General features: G+C 41.7%; 2 protein-coding genes across 9 annotated transcripts; one reads left to right on the top strand and one right to left on the bottom strand.

Annotated features, from left to right (window-relative positions):
* The first annotated feature begins 1,144 nt into the window (after window positions 1–1,144).
* On the top strand, window positions 1,145–18,405 carry LCA5L (lebercilin LCA5 like). 8 transcript variants are annotated; one of them, XM_053386739.1, is made up of 8 exons: window positions 1,145–1,275; window positions 2,082–2,837; window positions 6,847–7,373; window positions 8,862–8,999; window positions 10,311–10,404; window positions 13,444–13,544; window positions 15,596–15,725; window positions 16,182–18,405. In XM_053386739.1, the coding sequence occupies exons 2-8, from the start codon at window positions 2,414–2,416 to the stop codon at window positions 16,934–16,936; spliced, it is 2,169 nt and encodes a 722-aa protein (XP_053242714.1). In that variant the 5' UTR covers window positions 1,145–1,275; window positions 2,082–2,413; the 3' UTR covers window positions 16,937–18,405. The 8 variants fall into 8 exon arrangements, with proteins under 8 accessions (XP_053242714.1, XP_053242715.1, XP_053242713.1 ...); XM_053386740.1 differs by having other exon boundaries at window positions 1,145–1,362; XM_053386738.1 differs by having other exon boundaries at window positions 1,145–1,391.
* Window positions 17,763–26,841, bottom strand: GET1 (guided entry of tail-anchored proteins factor 1). The gene is made up of 5 exons (XM_053386750.1): window positions 26,332–26,841; window positions 24,277–24,442; window positions 21,138–21,205; window positions 19,820–19,934; window positions 17,763–19,323 (listed from the first exon to the last, which is right to left on the bottom strand). The coding sequence occupies exons 1-5, from the start codon at window positions 26,452–26,454 to the stop codon at window positions 19,250–19,252; spliced, it is 546 nt and encodes a 181-aa protein (XP_053242725.1). The 5' UTR covers window positions 26,455–26,841; the 3' UTR covers window positions 17,763–19,249.

Below are 26,841 nucleotides of genomic sequence, written 5' to 3'. Positions count from 1 at the left end.
AATTACTTATTCCAAAACAAAGCCCAGTGACATTTCTCCAAACCACGTATTTGAGAAAAAGAAACCTATCCAGATTTCCACTCATTTCAGACAGCAGAGATGTCAAAGGCATAGCTGTCAACTTTTCCCATTTTTTAAGGGAAATTCCCTTATTCCGAATAGGATTCCGCGCAAGAAAAGGGAAAAGTTGACAGCTATGGTCAAAGGGAAAGAAATGTAATCGTCAGCCACTCTCGCTGGGCCTGGCGGTGGGACAAAGAAACCCATCGGCAACCTGCTGCCGCCGCCGAGTCTGAACCAAAGGGAACTGCAGCTCCCTCTTCTGCCCATCCATAGGCGCCGACTCCATGGGGCTTGAGGGGGCCCGAGCCCCCTCAAAAATTCGTTTGGGGGGGCTCCGCCCCCCCAATAATCTCCGGCGCCCCTCCAGCAGAGCGCCATCGCCGCCCCTCCCCCAGCCCAAAATGCACAGGGGGGGCGGGCTGCATGCCTCCTGCCCTCCCTCCCGAGCAAAAGCTCCACCCAATTTCCTTTGGAGCTGATTAATAGGCGCAGCACGCTCTCCCCTATTCGCTCACGAGGAGGCGGCGCCACTTTATTTGCATATTCATGAGCTTATTTATTATTCATGAGCTTTCCCGGGCCCCCCCAATATTTTTTATAAGTCCGCGTCGCTGTGCCCATCTCACCCCACCTGGGAAGGGAGTGAGACCCCACCTAATTATTGTTGTTATAAGGAGAGCAGAACTTTGGTTCCCTTGCCCCTCCAGGGTCCAGCGGCGCATGAAGTCGAGAGAGAAACTCCCCCTGCTAAAACACACACAACGCATTGTATTGGGTGCCACTCTCTGGAGTCTGCCCCTTCATTCGACAGGATCCTTTGCCCTAGTTGGACAGAAGCCACGTTGGCTACCCTACACCTGGAGAGTCCCTGAGAGATGGGTGATACTCATCACACTGCCCATTAGGAAAGTGCGCGCTTGTTTTTGGGTGAGATCGCAGAGGGAGTCGATCTCTCGAGTCGATTTACTTTTCTCACTGGTGGGGGCGGGGTGGGGGACGGATAACTTGGGGCCTCTGCTGCCGGGATAAAACAATGAAACCTTTGCGCCGCTGTGGAGAAGGGGAGGCGGGCTGGGGGCTGCGCAGCGAGCGAACGACGAGGCCCTTTTGTCCAGTCCTACAAGTCCCATGACGCTCGGCGAAGTTCTGCGGTTGCCACAGTAACGGAGACCTGAAAACAACTCCTTCCGCCCATGTAGCCCAAGGAACCAGGTAGCGTGGACAGAGGAGCGGCGGGGTGGAAGCTTCTGTCTGCGCGCGGGAGAAGGGAAGAAGCCTAAGCCCTGAGCTGCACAGGGAGTAAGAGTTGCTCTTGATCCTGGCTCTGGGTAAGAGAGGTCCAAGAAGGTGAAGGCGGAGCACGTGGGGGATCATAAAGCGACTGTAGGAGGCGCGCTCCCTCGGGGGGCAGCAGATCTTCCCTTCTCCTTCCTCTTGAACTTGCCGGAATTGCTTCTGTCGTTAATCCCCCGCGACTCCTCCAGCCCCACCAACCAGGAGAGGGGGGAGCCACCCGCAGTGAGATTGCAGCCCTATACCAGGGCTCACTGATCCCGTGGCGCAGTGATCCCCCAACATTTCCTCTTTTATTTAATTTTTGAAACTTTTCAGAACGTTTTTTTTCTGTTTTCCTTCTCCCACCACTATTGTCCCATGTCGCTTCTCAGTGCTTCCTCTCCGCGCTTGCTTTGTCCTTGCCTTTCTCTGAATCTCTGAATTCAGCTTCATTTATATAAAAGTTGCATAGTAGAGGGCTCAGCAAGTTAAACATGTTTTTAAACGTGTAAGTGAAAGGTAATTCATACAGTTAGGCCAGGGGCCTTTGGTTCTTTGCGGGCTTCTGCAGTAGCAAAGGGTGACTTGCCATTCCCCTTTCTCAGTTTAATTGCCAAGACTAATGCTGTGGCTGCATGTGTTTGTCTGGAGGTAGTTTGGGCCGATGCAAAATTTTCCCATGCAAGTTTAAATCCTTTGCATTACAATATATAAAAATGTCAATACTCTTCCTTTTGTTTTAGCCTTCTTAGTTCCTTGAGTGAACTCAGAACTCAAGGAATGTTCATGAGGAATTGCAGTTCGTGGATGACAATGCTAAGAATATAGTCTATAGTGCAAGCACATCACATCGTTGGAAAGTAAATTATATAATAAAGGTGACAGAAACTGTGAAGATTTATTGGTGCAGATTTAGAGCAAACTACTTCCAAAGAACAAAGGATGAGGCCCTGAGTAAGCAGTGACAAAACAGCATAATTTCAAATTCTGACTTAAGCACCATGTTCTTTTTGTGGTTTTCAATATAATTGACAATCCTCTTGACTTTGATAGGCTGTGGATTTCTAACAATGGAATGATGGCTTCAGATGACTACATTCTCCATTTTGTAGTCCAAGAAGACAATAAATGTGAACAAGTTACAAAAAGTAGGAGTCCAAGTGATTCTCCTAGTAGGGTCTGCAAGAGCACCCAAAGCAAATGCAGCACTAAAGTTAGCCACTGTAGTAAGTGTTCCAGTCAGTGTGGAACTTTTCAGCTTGACTATTCCAACGACTTCAACCAGGATGTTTCAAGAAGGGCTAGCAGCAGTAGCAGCAGTTATTCAGAGCAGAACAGCTGCAGAAATTCTCAGGTCTACTATTATGAAGATTTTCACACATACTCTTCAGAAACCCCTTGCAGCAATGGCAGTGGATACAGCAGTATTTTAGAACAGCCAGAAACCAAAGAGGAGGAATTATCAATGAAAACAAAGGAAAATGGTCACCAAGCCAAAGGTAAGAAGGTGGTGGACCACACTGATCACTGCTAATGTTAGCTTACTGTTGACAGATTATGACAGAACTAATGAAGACCATGGCTTTGCTGGAGAACTGACAGTTGTGCTTCTCCATTTTTATTGCTGAAGTGCCCCTTGTTCAAATGCTATATTTTTTTGGAAACCACTTGTCTGTAGGAAGAAGCATTAAAAAGAGGGAGAGTAGGGCGCAGAGGAAAGAAAGGCAGGGCAAAACCAGATGGAAAGGAGAGTTGAAGTCAGCTAGTGCCTGCTTGTATGTTGTGTTTTGCTGTATAACAGCTCTCCATCCCAGCACTAGTATTTGAGTTGGCAGTCTGTGGGTGAAGTTCTGAGGCAAAGTTAACCTTCAGCATTACCTTCAAGCTTTGTAGTTTTCGTGTGTGCAAAAGAGACAGAAAAGAATTGAAAGCATTATGAATGAAAACAAATGATGGCAATGGCATAGTAAAATCTATAATCCACCATTTTAGAACTACCTGTTACCTTGAAAAACGTGTGTGTAAAATTAAGAGATATGCCCTAAATATATTTTGCAACACTCCCTCTTCCAGCATCTGCTCCAAAGAACGTTAAATCCCAAATGAAACTAATTGAATTACTTGAGGGAAATTGCTATGGTTTCTTCTCCCTTGAAAGCAAAGCTCTGAACTGTTGGAAAGCAATAAATGAGCATAGTCCCGGTAACTTTATTGATTTCACACCTGCTTCTTTCGATCATGCAATGTTTTCAAGCAAAAGAGAGAAGCAATATGTTTTTATTTGCTATGAAGGCATACTAATCCATATCTAGCCCACCTTCCTTCCTTCCCCATCACCCTGCAATGTAATGATAATCATGCCCTTCTCTTTCTACCTTTGTCTAGGCAAACTTCCCCTGTATTCATCCATTCTATTTTCCACCCCAACATGTCACTGCCCTTGCTCATTGTTTCCCTACCACAATCACAGTGTGCTTTGCATGCTATGTCCAGAGTTCTCCCCAGACCCAGCATCAACACATGGCATCCTCAGACACCTTTCAGAACAGGGTGCACCACTGAAACCTGGTCTGGGCCTCCTGTTGACTACTGGGGGTCTGGGACCTGCTATTTGAATTTGCCACAATGCCCCCAACATAGTATGGCTCTGGGGCACCGTGGGAAATTAAAATGGCAACCCTAATTAGGGGTACGGAAGCCACCATTTTAATTTCCCACAGTGCTCTGGAGTGATGCTAAATTGTGGTGATGTATTGTGAAATATTAAAATTCCCCTACCCAGACCCACCCCCTGGGAATTCGACATGAATGGTGACTGCAACACACTGATGAATGCCAGGTAATCATGTCCGGAGAACTTAGATACAAGCCATCAAACCTGGAGCCAACACTGACTTTCTGTTCTTGTACATATGGGTATATATAGGAATGTAGATTGCATAGACCTAAATAAAGCTTCATTTATGGACATGCACATTGCTTTAACTTTTCTGAATCTGTGCTTTACTCTAAAGGAGCTGAATTCCATGCAGCTTACACTATCTACTGTCGAATGAGCATGATGCCCATTAATTAAGAAACGCTGTTTTGAAAATCTGTAGAACCTGTAACTCTTTGAAAGAAGGAGTTACACAAAAACAGTGTTTGAACATCATAGGGAGCTAAGGCATAGAACATGGGTAGGCAAACTAAGGTCTATGAACAGAACGTGTTGAAATGGTCTGCAGACTAGAAAAAAGAAAAAAATAACAATTTCCGAATAGAAGTAAAATATGTTTACAATTCCAAGTTAAAAAAAGCAAAAACCTAAAACTGAATTTTGTATTGGATCTTCACTAAGACAACTAAAAATTGAAAAGAAAATGTTTAAAAATGAAATTAAAATAGAGGGGATACTTGTATGGATGTATTCCCTCAGAATTCAGAACCCAAATCTCTTCTTTTCTGAGTTTAGGGACCTTTACCTCCAACGAGGTTAACTTACTGATTAGTTCCTTGGAATGGAAAGTTTGTTTTGTTTTTCTTTTGCTTTCCAGGACTTCATATTCCTTAGTAAGGGCTCTAGACTGTAGTGTTTGGCGGGGCAGAGTGGGATGGAGCGGCTTCCCAGCGCCAGTTTCACTTCTGGGTACCAAAAGTGGAAGGTGGGAAGGTGGTTCAGTGCAGCAGCGCAGGTGGAGCTAGTCTGATGCTCCCTCGCCTCTCTGCCTCGCCTCTGCCCCTCTCAATAACCAGCAGCGTGGCTGCTGTTGGGAAGCCAGGTGAGCAGTGCAGCTACCCCCCCACACACACACCGCCTGCCCCACTGCTACTCACTTTTTCGTTTTATCTGATTTAGGAATGTGGAGAAATGCTCTGTGTATCCATTTGCATTTTGCGTGCTTTTGAAAACATTTCTGTGACCTCTCACGTCGGAGTGTAACTGCCAACTTCGAGGCCTTGTTCAGTTACTGTGTTTTGCAAGCCTGTTTAGCAGTAGCTGCTTACTTAGAGACAGCTTCTGTTCTTTTTAATATAGCATTTCAATATTGCTATTATTCCAGCAGGTATTTTAGACGAAGTATGCTTCTATAGTTTTAATTGGTTTCCATTTTTTTTTAACTTTCTGTATCTTTTAAAAAACCGCTTCAAGTTAAGTTGTGGTTAAGCAGTATATAATTTTTTTTAATAAATAAATATTTTTTAAATAAATAAATAAATAAAACAAGATGCCATTCAGAAATATATGGAGGCAAACCCTCCAAGACTGCTGCTGCTCCACAGATGCATAATTTGTCTTGGACTAGTATTCCCAGATTTTTTCTCCGGTTGAACATTGATGTCACCTGTATGAAATGGAGTCAGGTAAAAGCATTCCAGTATTCTGTGGGGAATTTACAGGTATTATGCATATTAATGCTGACATTTTGCACATGCTAACAAATGCACAATACGCTTTCTTCAAATACCTGCTTGTAGAACACACTGCCCATTGAAGTTAGGCAGCTCCCTTATTGTACATGTTTCATTGGAAGCTAAAAACTTATTTCTTTTTACAGGCTGTCACAGAATGATGACTTATAGGCAATATCAGATTGCTTTTTTTGAGAACTGTTATATTTGTTATTAATTTTTGTATTTTAATGGATTGTTGTATTTTAGCTATGGTCTTTTGTAATGTTTAGAAGTTTATAACCATCCCAGATAAATACATTTTTTTAAATGTGCGTAATATGAATGGGTCCCTGCAAGCCTCAGACTTGTGATCCTTCCTTCCCCACTTCCTGCACAGCTGCACAGTAGAGTTCAGAATCTTTCATGTCTACTTTTGTGTCTGGAAACTGTAGTTAACCACAGTTACTTATATTGTTAACATTAACTATGGTTAGTTTAAAACAAGCCAACCATGGTTTCTGCAGCTAGTTTGTTTGAATTCACCATAGTTAATGCTGACCACAGTTCTGGCTCTGAGCAACATAGCAAGTTTTGGTTAACTAAAAGCAGAACTGAGAGCTACTGAACTCACAATCTATGGGAGGAGGAAGGTATGCGAGAATGAGGCAACACTATGCCTCATTCAAAGTATGCTGATCCATCTTTAGTATGATGTTTGAACATGGCCACACACATTCACACATGCCTAATCTTTTAGTTATTTAAGGAGACATAAAGTGTAATCACCCGTATGGGTTGACACTCTGATTGTATCAGTTATACAATCTTTGGGGGAATTGCAGTGAATTTTATGATGCAATGAATACATAAGCTCAACATGTTTGAACAATAAAGTCTTTTGCACATTCTATCACTTCTTGAGGATGCATTTAACTTCTAGTAAGCAACTTATATAGAAATGACAGAAAACCTCTCAATGTTCTTGGACTCAAGCCCCATCAGCCGCAGCCATTGTGGCCAGTGGTCAGGGATGATGCAAGTTGTAATCCAGTAATATTTGGAGGATCACAGGCCCCCCATCTCTGTTATATGGATTTACATTCTCTTACTCTCTCTAGTCTTATACCATTTTAGCTTGTTTTGTTCTTAATGTAGGGGGTAAAACACTTCCTAAGAAGAAACAGCAGCAAAAGAGCTTTTTCAATACTAGCACTATAATCACTTCCCAGAAGAACAATGTAGCTTGCCGCTTATTGTCAGCCAGGCTTCACAAAGTTAAAGAGCTGAAAAATGAAGTGTCTGTTCTGAAGAAAAAACTGGAGGCATCCAACATGGAAAATCAGATCTTGAAGCGGCTTCAATATCGACATTTGAAAGCAATAAGTAAATACGAAAATGCAGAGACTAATCTGCCTGATCTTCTAGCAAAACAGTGTGGTGAAGTGAGGACTCTCAGGGTACTTCTTAGGAAATCTCAAGAGCAGGAGCGCAGTGCGTCCAAGAAACTTAGAGAAGTTGAGGCACAACTACTAAAGACAAAAGATACCTTACTGGCATTGCAGAAACTTTCAGAAGACAAGAATCTCGCAGAAAGAGGAGAACTTAGACGCAGGTTAAACACCCTCACACAAAGAATGGAAATCGGTGATAAGAGAATTCAGGTACTAATGTGCAGTATATTAATGTGCAGTGTAACTAGAATTACAGCAAGAAATATCAGAGTGCTGCTAGATTTCTAATTAACAGTCCTGGCCAAGCTATTGTTCAGATGTGCAGGAGTTCCTGAGTGTGCTGAGGCTTTCCTATTTACCTTAGGGATGGGGACAGCTCTGTACACAGAACACCATAACGTACACAGGACACCTGCTCAGGCAGGAACTCCATGTGCATAACTACACACTTGGAGCTTAGGAACCAGAACAGCTTATTTCAAAGCTATTATTATCGTATTTACTCGAATGCAATGTGCACCTTTTTTGGCCAAACTACATTGTGAAAATTAGGGTGTGCATTAGATTCACATAAATACAGTAGTATTAAACCTTAGTACTTTCAGATTTTGTTTCATTTTAAATTGCAGTCTAGAGTTGTAGTGTTTGTTTTTGGTTTAGAGCCTTGTGAATGGGAATCAATAGTTTTTTTTACATGGGATTGGTCACTATTGCCCCAATTACAGACAAGGAATTGAGATTAACAGGATGGTTCTATACATGTCTTCTGGTATAGGATAGTAGCTTCACAAGGCCTGGGTATAGTTATTTAGAAATAAGGCCTATTGAAATTAATGCTCCATCTGAGTAAATGTGTTTAGACTTGGATTAATAGTGATTTGCCTAAAGCCACTAACGCAGCCCTGCCCTGCATCTTTGAGATGGGAAAAGAAACAGAGCAGGACCCATCAAATCATCCCACACCTTAGAGTAGTCCATCCTTTTAATACTAAAAGCAACTGCACAGCTCCGTATCTGCCAACCTGAAGTTTCAGGTATATGGGTCAGTCCACACTTCATGTTTGAGCCCTCCCTATTTTCTGCTTTGGAGTATGGAAGAAGAAACCCACTAAAGGAGTAGGAATGGCTAAAGAAGCTGATAGAACTGACTTAGCCTCACCATGTATTTTTCACTGACCCACTGTATTTATGTGGCTCTAATGCGCCATCAAATCTAATGTGCACCTAAATTTTCAGAACCTCCAAACCAAAAGGGTACTTGCTGGTGCCATCAAATCTAATGTGTGCCCTAATTTTTGCAGCATAATTTGGCCAAAAAGGTGTGCATTACATTCGAGTAAATACAGTATTTTCACTACTAACTAACTGCTATGGGAATGGAAGTTTCTCCTTCTAGATTTCAAAAGAGAGGGAGGGAGAGAATACATGATACAATATTTCTGATTATGGATACAATTTCCTACCACACTTGTTTACCATAAGCATACTTGTTGTCATTATTTAAAAAATAAAATTATTTTTAAAAGTAGTATAAATCACTGATATCATTAATAAGAATGGGGATTTTCATCTTTCCAAAGAAGTTTATTAAAATTTGCAATGTCTGTTGTAGTACTTTGGTCCTGTTACATTTAATATTGTATAATTCTCAGTAGGCAGGAGATAAAGTACATGGTCATGCGTTTGTAATATCTTTAGGTCTTAGAAAAGCAGCTGCTGTTGAATAATACCTCCTTTAGTCATCAGTTAGCAGTTGAGAAGAAAAAGACTCTTGAAGCTCAGTTGATTACCACGAATTTGCAAATGGAAATCAAGTCGCTTAACCAAAAAATCAAGGTATTTAAGCCTCAAGTTTATTTTACTATAAGAGAATTAGCAATTTATAGAGAGCATTTGCACATCTTACAATGTCTAGTACAGGTGAGGGGAGATGCTGCTTTAAAAACATGTATTCTACTGCAAAAATAAAAGTATTCCTAAGTGTGGCTATTAAACACTGAATGAGAGAACAGATTGGTTATCTGGTTTCTTGTGTTTCAAGTTTCAGACATTATAAGCTGTGAACGATAAAATATAGTGAGATTTTGTTTGTTTATAATTAGATTCATGGCCGCTTTTGGGTCACATGTCCTCAAAAAGTAGCTTAAAATACTATAATCATTATAAAAGGCAATACAATTAACAAGAAAATCAGTTCACAAATTGAAACTAAGATAGCAGCTAGACAAGATAAGACATTGGCAGGGATTTTAAGATCCTTGTCAAATTGGTGAGTTTTAGCCATCTGCCTGAAACTTTCTTTGGAGCAGGTTTGTCAAATCTTCCTTGGGAGGGTGTTCCACTGAATGGATGCGACTACATAAAGCTGCAGTGGTCCATTTGTAAAAAAAAAAGCTATAGCACATTTACAAGTAAATAGTTAATACTGTTGCACAAATGTCAGATATGAAGCAAAGATTGAACTAAATACTCACCAGCTTTGATTTTTGCTTTAGAAGTTACCCTTTTAGTAACTTGCAGTTCAACTTGTAGTGCCAAGAATTAGTGCTTTCAATACCACATTGTCATTGTCAGGAACAGCTGTGGTGCCATGGAGTCCCATAGCAAACGTAAAACAGGAATAGGGAACCTTTCTGGTCCTTAGGAGTCTCCCCGGGTCACACATGCTCCCCACTCACCAGGTAGCTCTGCTTTGTACCCTTCCTGTGTTTTTGCCTGGCTGGAATGTGTCCTGTGAGTGTGAAGAAAGCCTCCTGCACAAATGTTAAATTCCTATTTCTTGTTCTACCCACTTTTGCCTCTGATCCCGCCCACCACTGGTATGTGGCCCCCAGAAGGTTGTCCAAAAGAGAATATGGCCTTCGGATGAAAGAGATTCCCCCCACCCAATCTAAAAGGACATGCCGGATAGAATTCTCAGGGGCAATCTCAGCCAAACAAGCTCCATCCTTCTTTCGAGTAACAAGCGAAAGAATATTTGGCCTGTTGAAATTATGACTAAGCAAAGATGCTTTTTACGGAGAATAAAATAAGATGGTGCTTTATGGAAGATGTATAGTGAATTCAGCTAATTAGGCCACATAGATAATTGAGGTCCATATAATAAATTGTATTGCATTTTTTTAGCTTACTGCTGTGTTTTTATAGGAAAAAGAACGAGAACTTGGTGTGAGAAATATTTATGCAAATCGGATGCTTAAAGGTCAACAGGACAAAGGTGGTTCAGAGTCTCCCCCCAAAGGTAGCATAATGTTTTTCTGCTCATTTTTAATGCGGAATGTCGCTTTCATGTGCCAAAACTATATTAGAAAACTCTGCAGTATTTATTATTATTTTTAATGACTGCAATGTCTCCCTCCCTCTGACCAGCCTAAAAGAGATCCACTGATGCCTCTGGCTCAGCACTTTGCTGTACTGCTCACTAAAAGAGTGGGTGCTATCACTGGTGAAATCAAACAGAAAGCCCCAAAGGGTGGTGTTCCGGTGAGTGGAAGGGGCTGAGCTGTGCTGGGATCCACCAGATTCTGAGTCAGCTCCACTGCCAGCACATGATAGCACTGGGCCAATCTAGACCCACTCACTATGCCAGTCCCTGGCTGGTATAGTGTACAGGAGGTTTTTCTCTCCCCTGCTTCCCACTTTCTACCCTGGCTGGTGTGAGCAGTAGCACCTATGCTGCACAAAGACTGCTGTTGTCCAGCCAGGGTTAGGGATTGCTCTGCCATCAGCAACTTACTGAACTGAGGTTTCAGCAACAAATTCTAAATATCAGCAACAGTTTTGTATTTTTAAAAATCTCAACATTATTTTACAGTTTTTTCATAACTTTATGGCTTTGAGAATGATTGGGCTGGGGGTTAATCAGAAGTAAATTGGCTAGATTCCTGTGCAAGATTTAAAACTTGGTATCATTGTCATTCCATAAGAAAAGCCAATCCACTCTAGGTACACATTTAGGTACATAGCTCCCCCTAGTCCTCAGTCTGCAATTTCTACTGTCCTGATTAAGTGTCTTGGGTAAGCCTGCATTTGATATCACACCAGCAAAATAAGAGTGCCCATAATATCATTTCAATTTTTGTTCAGCTGCAGGTATTAATAGTACATATTTGCAAGATATGTCATTGCATTTTCCTGTGCTCTGTAATTTTTGTAGGGCTGATGAAATACCCAAATGCAGCATCAAATGTTTAATTATAACACAACAAGCTATATCCAACAGCTTGGTTTACAGTTAGAAATATGGAGATGGTACAGTAAAGCAGCCTGCATATTGACTGCAGCCCTCATGGAGCTGTCCCCTCACATTGGGTAGGGTTAACATTATAGCCCCTCCTGTTGACCAGTTAAAGCTCCATGAATACTACTGCACAATATGTATCTAGGGGTGTGTATGTGTATATATGTTTATCTATAGCTGTGTGTGTATGTGTGTATACACTTGCGAGCACACGTTTCTGTTTATTTATAGTTGCAATCCTATACTTACTTACCTGAGAGTAACACTCATTGAACTGAGTAGACATGTCTATCATTGTAAAGAAAGACAGCAATCTCCTGCACATTTTGGGGGGAGTAAGTCCAGTTATGGTGCCCACTTATGCATTGCTCCACCACAAGAGTATATGCACCAAACACAAAAAAGAAAAAAGGTGCACATTTGTATGTGCTAATTTATATTCATAGGTGCAAATTTAAAAGCCAATATAGTAGTAGTAGTAGTAGTAGTAATAATAATAATAATAATAATAATAATAATAATAATAATAATAATAATAATAATTTATTTATACCCCGCCCATCTGGCTGGGTTTCCCCAGCCACTCTGGGCTGCTTCCAACAAAATATTAAAATACAGTAGTCTGTCAAACATTAAAAGCTTCCCTAAAAGCTGCCTTCAGATGTCTTCTAAAAACTATTATATGTAAACTATTATAGTATGTAAACTATTATAGCTTACATTTTACAGAAGGCAAAGCAAATGATTTACCATTCAAATCACTTCGAATAAATTCTTATGCTAATGGGCATCCCCACACCATTTCTTCAATTAATTCAACTCATCAATTGCCACATAATTAGCCTTTGTTAGTTCAACTAAATAAAAAATAAATTGGTGTGATTCCCTGTGAGATAAAATGGCAAGTGGGTGGTCTTTTCATTCTTCCTTTTTGTACTTGATTAAGCCAAAGGCCGCTGTTCCACCATATGAACTTAAATCCCAACCGTGGGGGAACAATGTCATTTCTGTTTCCTTTCAATGGACATCAGAAAAAGAAATGGCTATCTCTATGTAGCAGAAGCTATTTCCCAGCCAGGGAAATGGCATTTGAGGTTTCAGTTTGTGGGGTAGCAGCAAGGTGGCAGAACAGCTCAGCTGCTGGCCTGCTTTTTGCTTAATTAAGTAAAGAAAAAAAATGGGGCCAGATAGCGAAGACCACCCACTGGCGAATTCATCTCATCTTGTATGTCCAGTACTGGACTAAGGCAGAGGACCTTGAAGTACCAACCTCTCTGAGGACATCTGAGATGAAACTAGCTTTGCTTGTGTGTGCAGCTCAAAGGTAGGTTTCTCAGTAAGCCACGAAACAAAAGTAACACCTTACTCTAGCTTTTTCAAACAACTTGGACTGCTTAACGTATGCCACACCAAATGAGTCCTTAAAAAGTGGGAAGGAGGGACTCCAGCTTCATGGAAGAGGAACTACTTTGCATGCAGAATCCCCAACATCCCCAAGTAGTACTGAGAATGCATTGTCTAAAATCCTGAAGAGCCACTGCCAGTTGGTGGAGACAGTCCAAGCAATTGCAATTCCTGAAGCATCATTGCAATGACCCAAACATCCAGTTGGGTGGTTGGCTAGGTTGGTAGGCTAGTGGCAGCATTTAGCATTGTAGCTTCCAGGCAGTCATATCTATAACATGTTATATAGTACCTGATCCTGGATGTTACCAGAACACAGATTACCATGCCCAGGCTCTCGCTACACAGTCGGCACATCAACCTCAACTGATGAAAGGTGCTTCATTCCATAGAGGCTGTGTAGGCATCCACTAACCCGACTTTTAAGGGGACGGTAATCCATCAAGAAAAGGCTGAATGCCATCTCCCTGAATTGATGAAGCATCTGCCAATAGAACTTTTGTCTCAGGATTGAATTTCAGTTTATTGTCCCATATTTAGCCCACCACCAATTCCAGACATAAGCATTTCATATTCATTTTTCAGGAGTGCAGAGGGGATACGTCTCAATATTTACTTCCTCTTGTCTTTTCATAGCTGTCAATGTCTCCAAGTCGGTACAAGTAGATGTGAATCTAGAAGCAACAGCTCTTCAAAAGCACGAGGCAGAGAAAAGTTCAGTTGTTTTTTTAAAAGAGGTATGGCAGATCTGAATTAATCCTTTTACAACTCTAAACCACTCTTGTTCATGCTGTATTGTGCCTTATAGCTTCATTTCTTCCTGCAAATTGCAGATTCCTTAACATACATTCAGTTTCCTGAATCATATTACAGCGACATTGTGAAAATAACATTGTCCTCATTGAAATAGGTTTACTTCATCATTGAGGTGACTCCAGCTTGCATGAAACATTGAGCCAAATGCTGGCTAGCGCAAACAAGCAAATATGCTGGTTCCTAAAGTAAGGACCATGGTGGCAGCTGCACTCTTCCTAAGCCCTGTGTGGCTGTCATGACCTGTGGCTAAGCCATGGTTTGTCTTTGTCTTATGATGGAACCTTGGTTCATGGTTTGTCTTGCTCCAAATAAGCCATGAGCTATAGGCTTCTTATTGGCTTGCCACTCATAGTTTTTCAGGGCTAATGCATTACTTGAGTTAGTGTTATGTGCAAAGCATGTGAACTGCCCTGAGACCCGTGGGTATAGGGTGGTATATAAATTTATTGAATAATAAAATAATAATAGGAAGAGGGACTCACTTTTCAGTAAACACGCTGAGGATTGTTGTGTTAGCTTGGGTAAACAAGTCCAACTGTTATAATTAAGGGCTAGATAAGACATAAGATATTCACAAGGAACCTAATGTTGTATTATTTGCTCTTGGCACAGCTGTATGAACACCCAGTGAAAAAAATCTGTGCAAGTGCCTCCACCATATATTAGAGTATGACTGCACCATCCTCTGCTTTGAAGAGGATATTGAGATAGTAATTACATTTTAGCAACAGGATAGTGAAGGGAAAAGGGGCTGTGAATTTAAATTGCCTTGCAGTTTCTCTTCACCACTCCTATGCTTGGTAAGGACATGAAAGAGAAACTGTGGACTTCTCATTGCATATCATAGTTTTTGTCCAGTTCCTAGATAAGAGCAGGAAATGACAGACATGTTTGCACTGCACACTTTTCATAGGTTGCACCACTATGTTGGGAGATTCAGGACAGGGGAAAAATACTTCTTCACATAGTGCATAGCAGTGATGGACAACAGCTAAGATGACTTTAAAAGGGTTTTAGGCAGATTCATGGAGGACAAGGCCATCAATGGCCTAGTCTTGATGGCTCTGTTTCCTCCAGTATAGAAGGCCTATATCCCTGGGTACCAGTCGCTGAGGATCTTGAGCAGGGGAGTGCTATTGTGATCATGTTCTATTTGTGAGCCATTGCCATCTGTGTAAGCAGAATGCTGACATAAACCTTTGGTCTGATCCAGGTGGCATCTTAAGTTCATACAACAGGACTTGTGAGGAAAGCAAAACACCCTCCTTGCCACTTTGTTTCTTTGATTTATGGTCAGAGAATCACAGGGGACAAGTCCTTGTTTTATTTAATAGACATTTTTCTACTCTGACTGAGCCTCTTGGGCTTGCTGATTGGAAGGTTGGCAGTTCGAATCCCCGTGACGGGGTAAGCTCCCATTGCTGTCCCAGCTCCTGCCAACCTAGCAGTTTGAAAGCATGCCAATGCGAGTAAATAGGTACCGCTGTAGCAGGAAGGAAAACGATGTTTCCATGCGTTCCGGCACTCATCACGGTCCTCCATGCTCCAGTAGCGGTTTACTTATGCTGGCCACATGACCCAGAAAGCTGTCTGTGGACAAACGCCGGCTCCCTTGGCCTGAAAGCGAGATGAGCGCTGCAACCCCATAGTCGCCTTTGACTGGACTTAACTGTCCAGGGGTCCTTTACCTTTATCTTCCTGTGTTGTGGACTTTAGTGTGTTGGGACTCATGTGATCCCATTCATTTTAGACCATCTCCAAACAAAGTATGAGGCTGAAGCCAGCGTACCCTTAAGCCTATGTTAATTTGCTGGGAGTTCAGATAGATTCTGTCTACTTTATGGAGGCAAATTAGGTCACGGATTAAGAACTGAAATCTATCCATCACTTGCTGCTATTCAAAGACATTCGAAAGCTACAAAGTGCAAATCAAACTGACATATATGTGTTTTTCTTTCTATTATTTCTTTAGGAGTTGACAACCAAAGATATTAATTGCAAAGACAAACTATGTGATGTGGATAAAGAGATGGAATCAAAAACAGAAGTTCATCAAAATCAAAAATTAACAATGCAACAGATTTCGAATATAGCATGCACAGGTATCTTAACAGTATTTCGAATCTGAGGTGTCTACAGATTTAGCAAATCTTTCAGCAGCAGTAGAGAGTTTTTTTTTCAGCCCAAAGGGTAGATTATCTTAGTGTAATACTCTTGAGCCAGGCTGGATGGGGCCAGACCCAAAAGGAACAGTACCAGACAGGCAGCCACTCATTTAACATATAAACACAATCATACACACTGCCCCTTCTGCCCTCTGCTCAACCTACCTCTTCTCAGCTCACACATGGAATTCAGCTAAGCAGTGGGTGGGGAGTTCCCAGAAGCTGATTTGCTAAGGGTGCTGATTCTGTGTTTAAGGTCATTTGTAGCTACTAAATCTATAGATGTGCCTGCAGTGTTTTAATTTCTGTCTGAATATAAAAATTATGATATAAAAATGTTATTGACTGACTTCTAAGAATTTTTACTGTTGAAATAATAATATTCTTTTGTAGAGTTATTAGGGGAAGAGATATGTCCAAATACAGAAAAACTTTTCAGATGTGAAAACCTAGAAAGACAGAAAAACAGGAGGGAAAGACAAAGGCTCAACTTGTTGAAAGAAGAGTTTGAGAAATTAAGGACAGACCAAGCATTGGAGTCCACACATGACATCCAACAAAAAATGAATAACCAGGAAGAAGTTGCAACTGAAAAACAAGAAAATGAGCCAAAACAAGTGAGCTGTGATAAAATGGAAACAGTAACACAAAGATACAAAACACCTTCCACATTAAAGAAACAGTATGTATTTTCAGAAGCTGTTGAAAATTTGCATCAGGGATACCCTTCAACAGGTCCACTGTCCAACACAAGCACCACCTGCAGTAGTAGACAAGTGAATAGACACCAGGGTGAAATAGCTGAGTTGAAGGCAGAAAATTCAAGCAGTGCCTATGACCCGTCATTTGGTAAGGTTACCAAAACAAGGCAAAAGGACACCACGTTGACGCTTGGCAAAGAACACATTCCTGCAGTATCAACAGAAAAGAAAACCACTCTTATGGAAGAACTCTTTGGTCCAAGCTGCATCTTAAAGGACAGTCACTCAAAACTTAATTTAAAAGAGGCAGTTAAGGAAAAAAAAACTTTGATGAGTGAAAAGTCTTATGAGATTTCACAAGTCAATGATGGTTTGCAGTGTGGCGATTCCAAACAAGCCCATATAAAGGTTTTCCATACATTTGCCTTTCTGGAAAACTTTAAATAATTACTGCCATAATTTAACAATATTTTCATCTTAAAACACACACAGTATATGAAAATAATTCATTAACTGCTGCAGACTGGGTCCCCCCCCCCCCCGGAAAAAGTTTCATTTACCATAAGAGGTAGACATTTTATATTCCATTGCAGGAAAACATGCATCCAAGTTATCAGTTTATATTTAACAATGAAATCATCATACTGCAGTGCATTTTTAAAAATTAAAATGAAGCACAATGACAGGTCTATTACTAGAGCTCTAAATAAGAATACACTGAAAAGAATTGCATTGAATAGGCATTGGTGGTAAAGCTTATTGGGGAAAAAGACAGTTAATGTGTATTTACAATAGAAAATGAGGCACTGCATAACTTTTTTCTTATTCCATTCCACAAAGCCTCTTAAATGAATGCAGTGATTCAAATTATCTACATGGTCCCAGTTAGGAAAGTGAATGCTTAGATGAAGGGGCCTTCAAATAGGGCGCTTTTGACCCATCCATGTTGATTTGTGTAATCTGATATAGACATAATGAGTGCAAGTTATGGGGCTATTGCCAGAAAGAAGAATGACAGTAAGGCCTATTTTATTAACTCTCAAATTTGGCCATCTTCAGACTACACAGACTAATTCATCTGTCTATACAAATTTCTCAGTGCAGGAAGATATGTTGGTTACAGTAATTTCTATGGTTATAATTGGATATCCATATTGTTTTTTACTATTGTAACTGAACCCCAAATATGGAAAACAGGTAAAATTCGAAACAGCCATTAAAAGCTCTTCTTCTAATCAAACATTCTTGGTAATTTAAATATTAAATATTGTGCTACCCACAACTTTGTTCTCTTTTATTTTCCTTCTTAGAACACAAAATATTGAACACAATTAGTACAAAGAGGTGTCAATATATGCAACAGGAGCCAGTATGATTAAACACAGAACTGCAACAATGTATCATTTCATCTGTTCCTAACAAATAGGAGATTAATCTTACTGCCATGATGTACCTAGAGCACTTAGGATCAGGGAAGCTGCACACCAGCACCACTATAGTGGTACAGTATTCTATTAAAGTGGCAGACATGGGCTCAATACAAGTGGGAGAGGAACATGTCTGCAGACAGAGCCAACAGATCACCTGGGCAGTAGAGGGAGCCATAGCATTGTGTTAAGAACTATATTATTCCCTACATGGGAATCTAAAAAGCTTTCAGTCATCAAATGGGTACAGATTTAGCACAAACCTATCCAGCAAGTTTATTTGTGTCAATGGTTGTTTGGAAATTTTATCTAACATGTAAGTTCTCACATCTCCTCCTTCTATTTCTTACACACGTGGCTAGAATAAAATATGCATCATGCTGAATTCTCTAAGCAAAAACACAGCATGTGGCCAAGAGGGGGAGAAACAGCCACTGTTGATTAAGGCAAAGACCCTTCCAGTAATATTTTGATACTAATCAAAATCTTCTTAAAAAAGAATCAGAGAAGGAAGGAATTGACATCAGGCAGATACAGTCAAAAACAGAATACGGGCTAGATTAGCTGGAAAGTTCCTGGCCATAAAAAATGTTGGACCTGTGTGCTTCCCCTCTCCTCATACCATGCCTTTAGGGGACCTGTGATTTCATAATAACTTACTAACCGGAATCTGAAACCATAAACTGATCCTCATTTTAGATCTTAGCCTGATGTAATGGGGAACTGTAGTTCCCATGATTGATGTGCTGAAGCTTCAATCCTGTAGTTCCCAGGATTGAATTGCTAAGTCGGTAGAATGTGGACTTGACACTTGTTCCTAGTTTAGTGAACTATGGTATATTATGTCTGTACTGTGGTAGTGAACAGTCAATCATAACATATTTGACAACACTGAAATTACAATAGAGAAACAAATGTGGACAAAATTAAAGGAACCACATTATTTTAAAAAGCTATTTTCCTTTCACTTTTAAAATGTCTACATGGCTTTAAAACCATTACATGCACATAGGCTGCAATCCTAACCTCACTTACCTAGAATTAAGACCCAATGAATTCAATGGGACTTACTCTGAGTAGCCATGGTTAGGATTGATCAACTGTCAATCTAAATAGAACTTATGCCCAGCACTGCAGGTTACAAACTGAAAAGAAACTTTACACAATACAATATATTAAAATATTAACAGAATGTTGTATTAAGATTTATTGATGCTTTATTACTCAATCCCAAACCCTGCCTGCTTTTCATAGGCATGTACATTCCAGATGGTACAATGTATGGATGCTGTATTTCACAAGAAACTGAGAAGTCTGCTGAAACTAGGAATCCTCAGCTGAAAGGGTGTAGCATAATGGCCACAACTTTGTTACAAACCACCAACCAACAAGTAATGCCAACACCACCTAAAAATAAGAAATACATGCTGTAAGACACTAGTATTCTCAGTAACTAAAACATACATATTTAAACGTGTAGGGACAAGAAATCAGATTCAGTAACAACACCAGTAGTTGCAGAAAACACTTGCATAAGGATATATCTATGAGATAACTATTGTTTCAGAAGAATTATATAAAGCCCAGTACCACTAGTATGTGTAATCTGGAATCTCTATGCAAATGAAAGATGTGGTTAGGTGTGTGGCTATGGGCATAATCCACTAAGTTCTTCCTTCTCCAATGTAAATTATGGAGTTACACAACAAACAGTGCTCTCACTGCATCTCTTATTCATTTTAACATGGTGAGCCAAGCATTATTAGCTTCTGCAACTATTCAGGAATCTGGGAAGGCAGAGGTGTGGCAATGCATTCAAAATCAACTCATATATAATATTGATAGGAAAGATATATGAAATTCCTGGAAAAGCTTGAGAAGCATTGAAATAATATAGGCTTACCTGCCACTCCTGTTGGAAAAGCTACTAAACGTTCTAGTGGAGCTAGCCATTTGCTTGGAAGCACAGTAACTGGTTCAGAGTAATACTTCCAGATTAATGAGATCATTAAGGCAGCCTGGAATTAAAACAATCGTTACATGATTATGCATGAAAACCTCAAAATAAAAGAGTTCTTGTTTACATCTAGCTGCGCAATCAGAATTTCTGATGCCTAGCAAGTGCTAGATGCCCATGTTATCCTTAAAAATAACCCACTGTTTAAAAAATCAATACAACTACAGTCGTACCTTGGTTCTGGAACACCTTGTGACTTGAACATTTTGGCTTCCTAATGCCGCAAACCTAGAAGTGAGTGTTCCGGTTTGTGAACGTTTTTTGGAAGCTGGATGTCCGACGTGGCTTCCGCAGCTTCTGACTGAGCGCAGGCAGCTCCTGCAGCCAATCGGAAGCTGCGCCTTGGTTTTCGAACATTTTTGGAAGTTGAATGGACTTCTGGAACAGATTTCGTTCTAGAACCAAGGTACAACTGTACTGTGACCTCAAAGTCAGTGCCACACAAAGTGAGAACCCTGGCCCTCGCCCCATATGAGGAACACAGCCTCTTCTTGATTAGTCATCAGTTCTTGGCTTGCACTGTAACAGCTGGGAAGTCTGCATTTTCTATGCTGGACTATTCAGAGTGCATGGCACTGGACACAGCTTCATGTGATTGGTTGCCAGATGAAAAGGCAGAGCAAAGGAAAGCCTATGGCCTAATTTTCACTCAGATGGTAAATCTGTGCTTGGACTATACATCTCTGGCATATATGAGCGTATCACATAACTGAATGCACCTTCATATAAAACAATACACACCAGAGAGAGTAAGTGTGTGTGCATGCGTATCACATAACTGAGTGCTTCTTCGTGCGAAACAATACCTGATTTGATATGTGCAGGGAATTTGTTTCCGAATATAAACATTGGATATTATGGCACATGGCTAAGGAATATTAATCAATTTTTAGTATTTATTAAATTTGTATACCACCTGTCATCTGAAGATCTCAGGGCAGTCCACAACAGAAAAGTACAACATGCAAATACAAAATCAATCAAAAACAAACCAATAACCCCCCTCCCATAAACACATTTTAAAAGTCATGCAAAGTTAATCAGCTGAACCCTTGGTTGAAGAGAAACGTTTTTGACTGGCGCCTAAAGATATGTAATAAAGTCAACTAGGGAGAGCATTCCACAAAGGGAGAGCCACTGCAAAAAAGGCCCATTCACATGGTTAGCTTTGAAAGGCTTCCATATATAAACCAATTTTACTTACCTGCAAAATGTAGAATACAATATTTATTACCCACTTTATTTTGGCTAGTTGAGCTGTTCGTGTTTTCACTGTTAAAAGAAACAAGTATGATTTGCATTATTTACATTAATAGGAGACATGATTTTACTTTCAACTGATAAAAATAACTTTTGTTTCCACTTTAAGGATGCTTGCTTCTTTAAAATTCAAATTCTAGAGGCTATGGGTGTATAATTAGAAACGAAAAATAAAAACTAGTCTCCGGCACCTGTTTCCTTGCTTTTTTTCAAAAACATTTTGTAGTTCACAAAACACGGATATAGAAATATTAATAACACAACACTATCATTGCCTTGAAACTGACGTATCAGCAGATCCCTAAGCTTGCTGTATTTACGGTAATATGTTGTTGTTGTTTAGTCGTTTAGTTGTGTCCAACTCTTCGTGACCCTATATGGACCAGAGCACGCCAGACACTCCTGTCTTCCACTGCCTCCCGCAGTTTGGTCAAACTCATGTTGGTAGCTTTGAGAACACTGTCCAACCATCTCATCCTCTGTCATCCCCTTCTCCTTGTGCCCTCAATCTTCCCCAACATCAGGGTCTTTTCCAGGGAGTCTTCTCTTCTCATGAGGTGGCCAAAGTATTGGAGCCTCAGCTTCAGGATCTGTCCTTCCAGTGAGCACTCAGGGCTTTCCTTCAGAATGGATTGGTTTGATCTTCTTGCAGTCCATGGGACTCTCAAAGAGTCTCCTCCAGCACCATAATTCAAAAGCATCAATTCTTTGGCGATCAGCCTTCTTTATAATTCAGCTTTCACTTCCATACATCACTACTGGGAAAACCATAGCTTTAACTATACGGACCTTTGCCGGCAAGGTGATGTCTCTGCTTTTTAAGATGCTGTCTAGGTTTGTCATCACTTTTCTCCCAAGAAGCAGGCGCCTTTTAATTTTGTGACTGCTGTCACCATCTGCAGTGATTATGGAGCCCAATAAAGTACCATATTTTTCGCTCTATAGGACGCACTTTTTCCCCTCCAAAAATTAAGGGGAAATGTGTGTGCATCCTATAGAGTGAATGCAGGCTGCGCAGCTAAGCCCAAAGCCAGAACAGGGAGATGGAGTGCTGTGGAGCGCTCTGTCTCGCTGTTCTAGCTTGAGGATGGCTGTGCAAAGCCTCCGGAGGGCAGCAAGGTGCCTGCACCCCGCTATCCTGCGGAGGGTCCAAGGGCTGTCCCCGAAGCCTGAAGCCTTTGGAGCGCAGCGGGAACTTGCGCTGCGCTCCAAAGGCTTCAGGGATCTTTGAGGCTGGCGGTGGGGGAAAGCAGTGCTTCCCCCCAATGCCAGCCCCAAAGAGCAGGTCAAAAGGAACCTGAAGCCTCCGGAGCCCAGAGGGAACTCCCACTGCGCTCCAGAGGCTTCGGGTTGCCTTCACTGAAGCCTGGAGAGCGAGAGAGGTCAGTGCGCACCGACCCCTCTCGCTCTCCAGGCTTCCAAGGTAGCTGCCTGAAGCCTCCAGAGCACAGTGGGAACGCCCCTTGAACGCACCTTGTTTTAGAGGGGGAGAACAAGAAAAAAAATTATTTTCCTGTTCTCCCCCTCCTATGGTCCGGTGCGTCCTACAGAGCGAAAAATACGGTAAAATTTCTCACTGCCTCCATTTATTCCCCTTCTATTTGCCAGGAGGTGATAGAACCAGTGGCTATGATCTTAGGGGTTTTTTTAATGTGGAGCTTCAGACCATATTTTGCGCTCTCCTCTTTCACCCTCATTAAGAGGTTCTTTAATTCCTCCTCACTTTCTGCCATCAAAGTTGTGTCATCTGCATATCTGAGGTTGTTGATATTTCTTCCAGCAATCTTAATTCCGGTTTGGGATTCATCCAGTCCAGCCTTTCGCATGATTAATTCTGTTTATAAGTTAAATAAGCAGGGAAACAATATACAGCCTTGTCGTACTCCTATCCCAATTTTGAATCAATCAGTTGTTCCATATCCAGTTCTAACTGTAGCTTCTTGTCCCACATAGAGATTTCTCAGGAGACAGATGAGGTGATCAGGCACTCCCATTTAAGAACTTGCCATAGTTTGCTGTGGTCGACACAGTTTGTGATGACCAGCTTTTTATCTTGACAGAATTCTGTTAGCCTTTGCCCTGCTTCATTTTGAACTCCAAGGCCAAACTTGCCAGTTCTTCCTTTTATCTGACTCCCTACTTTAGCGTTCCAATCCCCTATAATGAGAAGAACATCCTTCTTTGGTGTCATTTCTAGAAGGTGTTGTAAGTCTTCATAGAAATGGTCAATTTCAGTTTCTTCAGCACCGGTAGCTGGTGCATAAACTTGGGATTACTGTGATGTTAAAAGGTCTGCCTTGGATTCGTATCAATATCATTCTATCATTTTTGAGACTGCATCCCAGTACAGCTTTTGACACTCTTTTGTTGACTATGAGGGCCACTCCATTTCTTCTATGGGAGTCTTGCCCACAGTAGTAGATATGATCATCCGAACTGAATTCACCCATTCCCACCCTTTTTAGTTCACTGATGCCCAGGATGTCAATATTTATTCTTGCCATCTCATTTTTGACCACTAGCTTACCTTTGTACATGGATCTTACATTCCAGGTTCCCATGCAATATTTTTCTTTACAGCATTGGACTTCCTTTCACTTCCAGGCATATCCACAACTGAGCGACCTTTTGGCTTTGGCCCAGCCGCTTCATCAGCTCTGAATCTACTTGTACTTGTCCTCCACTCTTCCTCAGTAGCATGTTGGACGCCTTCCGACCTGAGGGGCTCATTTTATATGCCTGTTGTTTTTGTCCATGAAATTTTCTTGGCAGGGATACTGGAGTGGCTTACTGGTTCCTGCTCCAGGTGGATCACGTTTAGTCAAAACTCTCCACTATGACCTGTCCGTCTTGGGTGGCCCTGCACAGCACGGCTCATAGCTTCTCTGAGTTATTCAAGCCCCTTTGCCATGACAAGGCAGTGATCCATGAAGGAGGTATTTAATATAGTCATGTTTTATATTATGCATGTTTTTTTAAAAAACATGTTTTTAAAAATACTGAGAACAGTACAAACAATCTAAAAAAATTAAACAGAAGTGAAAGTTAGGCTAATGATGCAAATATAAGTAGCAAGTATTTACCATGAGTCTTAAGTTTATCAGTCATTTTGTTAATCTTCCTTTCCAGTCGGGCATATCTAGCAAATTCATCCATCATACTAATGGTAGAAAGTTCTTGCTTCATGTTCTGAATTTCAGATCTCATTTGTGATTCCTGCTCAGCATCCTTTTGTAGCAATCTGGATATCTGACAAAGAGAAAGATGTCCAAACACCTGTTGATTCATCACTTTCCTCTTTTTTAAAAAAGAAAATGAATTTATTTGTTCTAAAACAGTTACTGCTTACTTCTCTCTAAGCAGTCTTTTAGTCCCTCTCCTAAATAGCTTGATCCAAGTACACTTTGAAGCGTGCCCCAAGTTATTTAAGTTCAATGTTTTGTAAGCAGAGGCATCCTAGGCTGCCTTGCACCCTTGACTAGGAGTTACATCGGCACCCCATTCCCCCCACCCTGCCCTCATGGAACAGAAACTCAAAAAGGTTTTCTTTCATGCTCCGCCAGTGAACGCTTCTAATAGTGTGCGGGCAGATGGACTCCTAACCACTGTAAGGCAGAAAGGAGAGGTGTGATTTTTGTGCCCTTCCTGCAGGGTTTGTGCCCTTGATGGGGGCCAACCTAACCAACTACTAGGTATGTCCCTATTTGTAAGTTTATCGGAATTTTAAATGAAAAGCAATGAATAATCTCCTAGAAAGAACTTTGCTAGCAGTCTACCTCCTTCCGAACTCTTCAATATATCATGCTTGGACCAGAATGTCCAAACGCACAAAAGCTAAAGGCTGTGTTCTCAAACTCTGAACCTAAAGATGAATGAAGCTACCTTTTAAAAAATAATAATAATACACCCCTACCAAGGGATGGGTGCATCGATTTCTAGTCTGCCACTTTTGATTGTTTCTGTTCCATAATTCTGTTCCATTTTTTACATTGATCCTCTTTTAAAGTAAGTGTTTTAATACTATGTTAAATTATGGGTATTTTCTCTTAAAGCATGCATACATTTAAACTGCTGAGAATTGTGTTGCAATTTGGCAGGGGCAGTGTGTCCTGTTTCACTACTTGAGGCCAAATGGGAAGTACCGCCTGCTGCTACCATACCTGCTGCTGCCAGATATTGCCTGCTGTGCTGCTGCAAGGTGCCAATTTCAGGCAAGATTGCACCAATTCTGGGTGAGATTAACCCCAAATGGATGGAATCTTGCCCAAAATTGGTGGTGCTTCTCCACCAATGGCGGAAAAAGCAGGGCACGGGGGAGTTTGGGGGGTTGGGTTCAGTTGCTTGAGGCAGTGGCTTCACCCTGCCTAATGGCTGTGCTGGCTCTACAATTTGGAGAAAAGCAAAATTCACCAAATAGCTAGGAAGGTGGCAAGCTATTTCCATTTGAAAGACATGCCTGCTGCATACTTTTTCCGCTGACTCCAAATCTGAACCTCACAGCCAAAGAATGTTCTGTTGTTATTATATTTATTTATATCCCACCTTTTCCCCAGAGTAGGAATCAAACAAGGCAGCTTGAAATACAGCTTCCATCCATAAGGCCGTTTTATTCCATATACTCTCTGCCCTGAATGCCTCCAAGTGCAAGCAATGTAAATGGCTCCGACAAGATGATCATCTGACCTCTTATTTTTTAAATAAAACAACAGAACAGCCACATCCATCACCTGGATAGCCTGCCTGCTAATCCAGAGTGACCTCGCTGCTTCCGTACTTGCGAGAACGAAAATGACTTAGGGTGGCATTGACGTTTCCTCAAAATAACCTATAGAAATTAATTGGCCTAACTTAAGACATGTTCATTAATTTCAATGGGTCTACTCAGAGTAAAGCTCAGTGTGCACTAGGCCCACAGGGAGACTCCCGAGGAAAAATGGGCGATAAAGATCGGGCCGTCCCTAGCGATGTCGGCGGCTGGGCTGGGAGACGCTCCGCTCGACCCGCCCCGGCCGACCATTCGGCCCTCCCCTGAACTCGGGCCCCAGCTGGAAGGCGGCTGCCCTCCCCACCCAGGCAGAGCGAGGGAGGCGGATCGGGGCGCCGTCGCTATGGGAACCCGGCGGGCTGACGTCACTTACAATGGAGGAGCAAGAGGGCAGGAGGATTTTGAGGAGGTTACACAAGAACACGGAGCTCAACACGAGGAACCAGGCGCCGTCACCCGTCACGTCTCCCGTCTCCACTAGAACCTCCTCGTCCATGTCTCAGGCCGGACTGGACGGGGGGGGGGCGGGCAGAGGGAAGGGGAAGGAGTAGAGACACGCGAGGAAGACGGAGAAAAGCGGCTGCCAGTCTCCCGCCTCCGCCAGAGAAGAATAACGGGGTGGGGGAGGGGGAGAAGGAACACTACAGAAAAGGCTCGGGCTCGCGGCCGCTTCTCAAACTGCGCAAGCGCACATCCTCCCTCTTCACCCCCCCCCCACCCCCGCCCCGTGGTTTGTGCCTCGCTGGATTTTTTTTTTTTCGTAATAACAAGCGCGGTCGCTGAGCTCACGCGCTCCTGTTATGTGTGCGCACGCGCGCACATGTCACAGTTACTGTCACCCTCTTGCCGAGACAGCCTATCAAACCCGCCCAGGTGGAGGGGA

This window comes from Podarcis raffonei, chromosome 4 (genome assembly GCF_027172205.1).
Source record: "Podarcis raffonei isolate rPodRaf1 chromosome 4, rPodRaf1.pri, whole genome shotgun sequence".
Classification (NCBI taxonomy): domain Eukaryota; kingdom Metazoa; phylum Chordata; class Lepidosauria; order Squamata; family Lacertidae; genus Podarcis; species Podarcis raffonei.
Note: the sequence above shows the minus strand (reverse complement) of the source record. Positions and strands in the feature narration are given on the sequence as shown.

Excerpts from the sequence above, each read along its gene's own strand:
- GET1 (XM_053386750.1), bottom strand. The coding sequence starts at position 26,454 with ATGGACGAGGAGGTTCTAGTGGAGACGGGAGACGTGACGGGTGACGGC. Across the intron at positions 19,935-21,137 it reads TTGTATTCTACATTTTGCAG|GCTGCCTTAATGATCTCATT; the intron begins GTAAGTAAAATT and ends TTTTAATTCCAG. Across the intron at positions 19,324-19,819 it reads TTTTCCAACAGGAGTGGCAG|GTGGTGTTGGCATTACTTGT; the intron begins GTAAGCCTATAT and ends TCTTATTTTTAG.
- LCA5L (XM_053386739.1), top strand. The coding sequence starts at position 2,414 with ATGATGGCTTCAGATGACTACATTCTCCATTTTGTAGTCCAAGAAGAC. Across the intron at positions 2,838-6,846 it reads AAATGGTCACCAAGCCAAAG|CTTGTTTTGTTCTTAATGTA; the intron begins GTAAGAAGGTGG and ends ATACCATTTTAG. Across the intron at positions 9,000-10,310 it reads CGCTTAACCAAAAAATCAAG|GAAAAAGAACGAGAACTTGG; the intron begins GTATTTAAGCCT and ends GTGTTTTTATAG.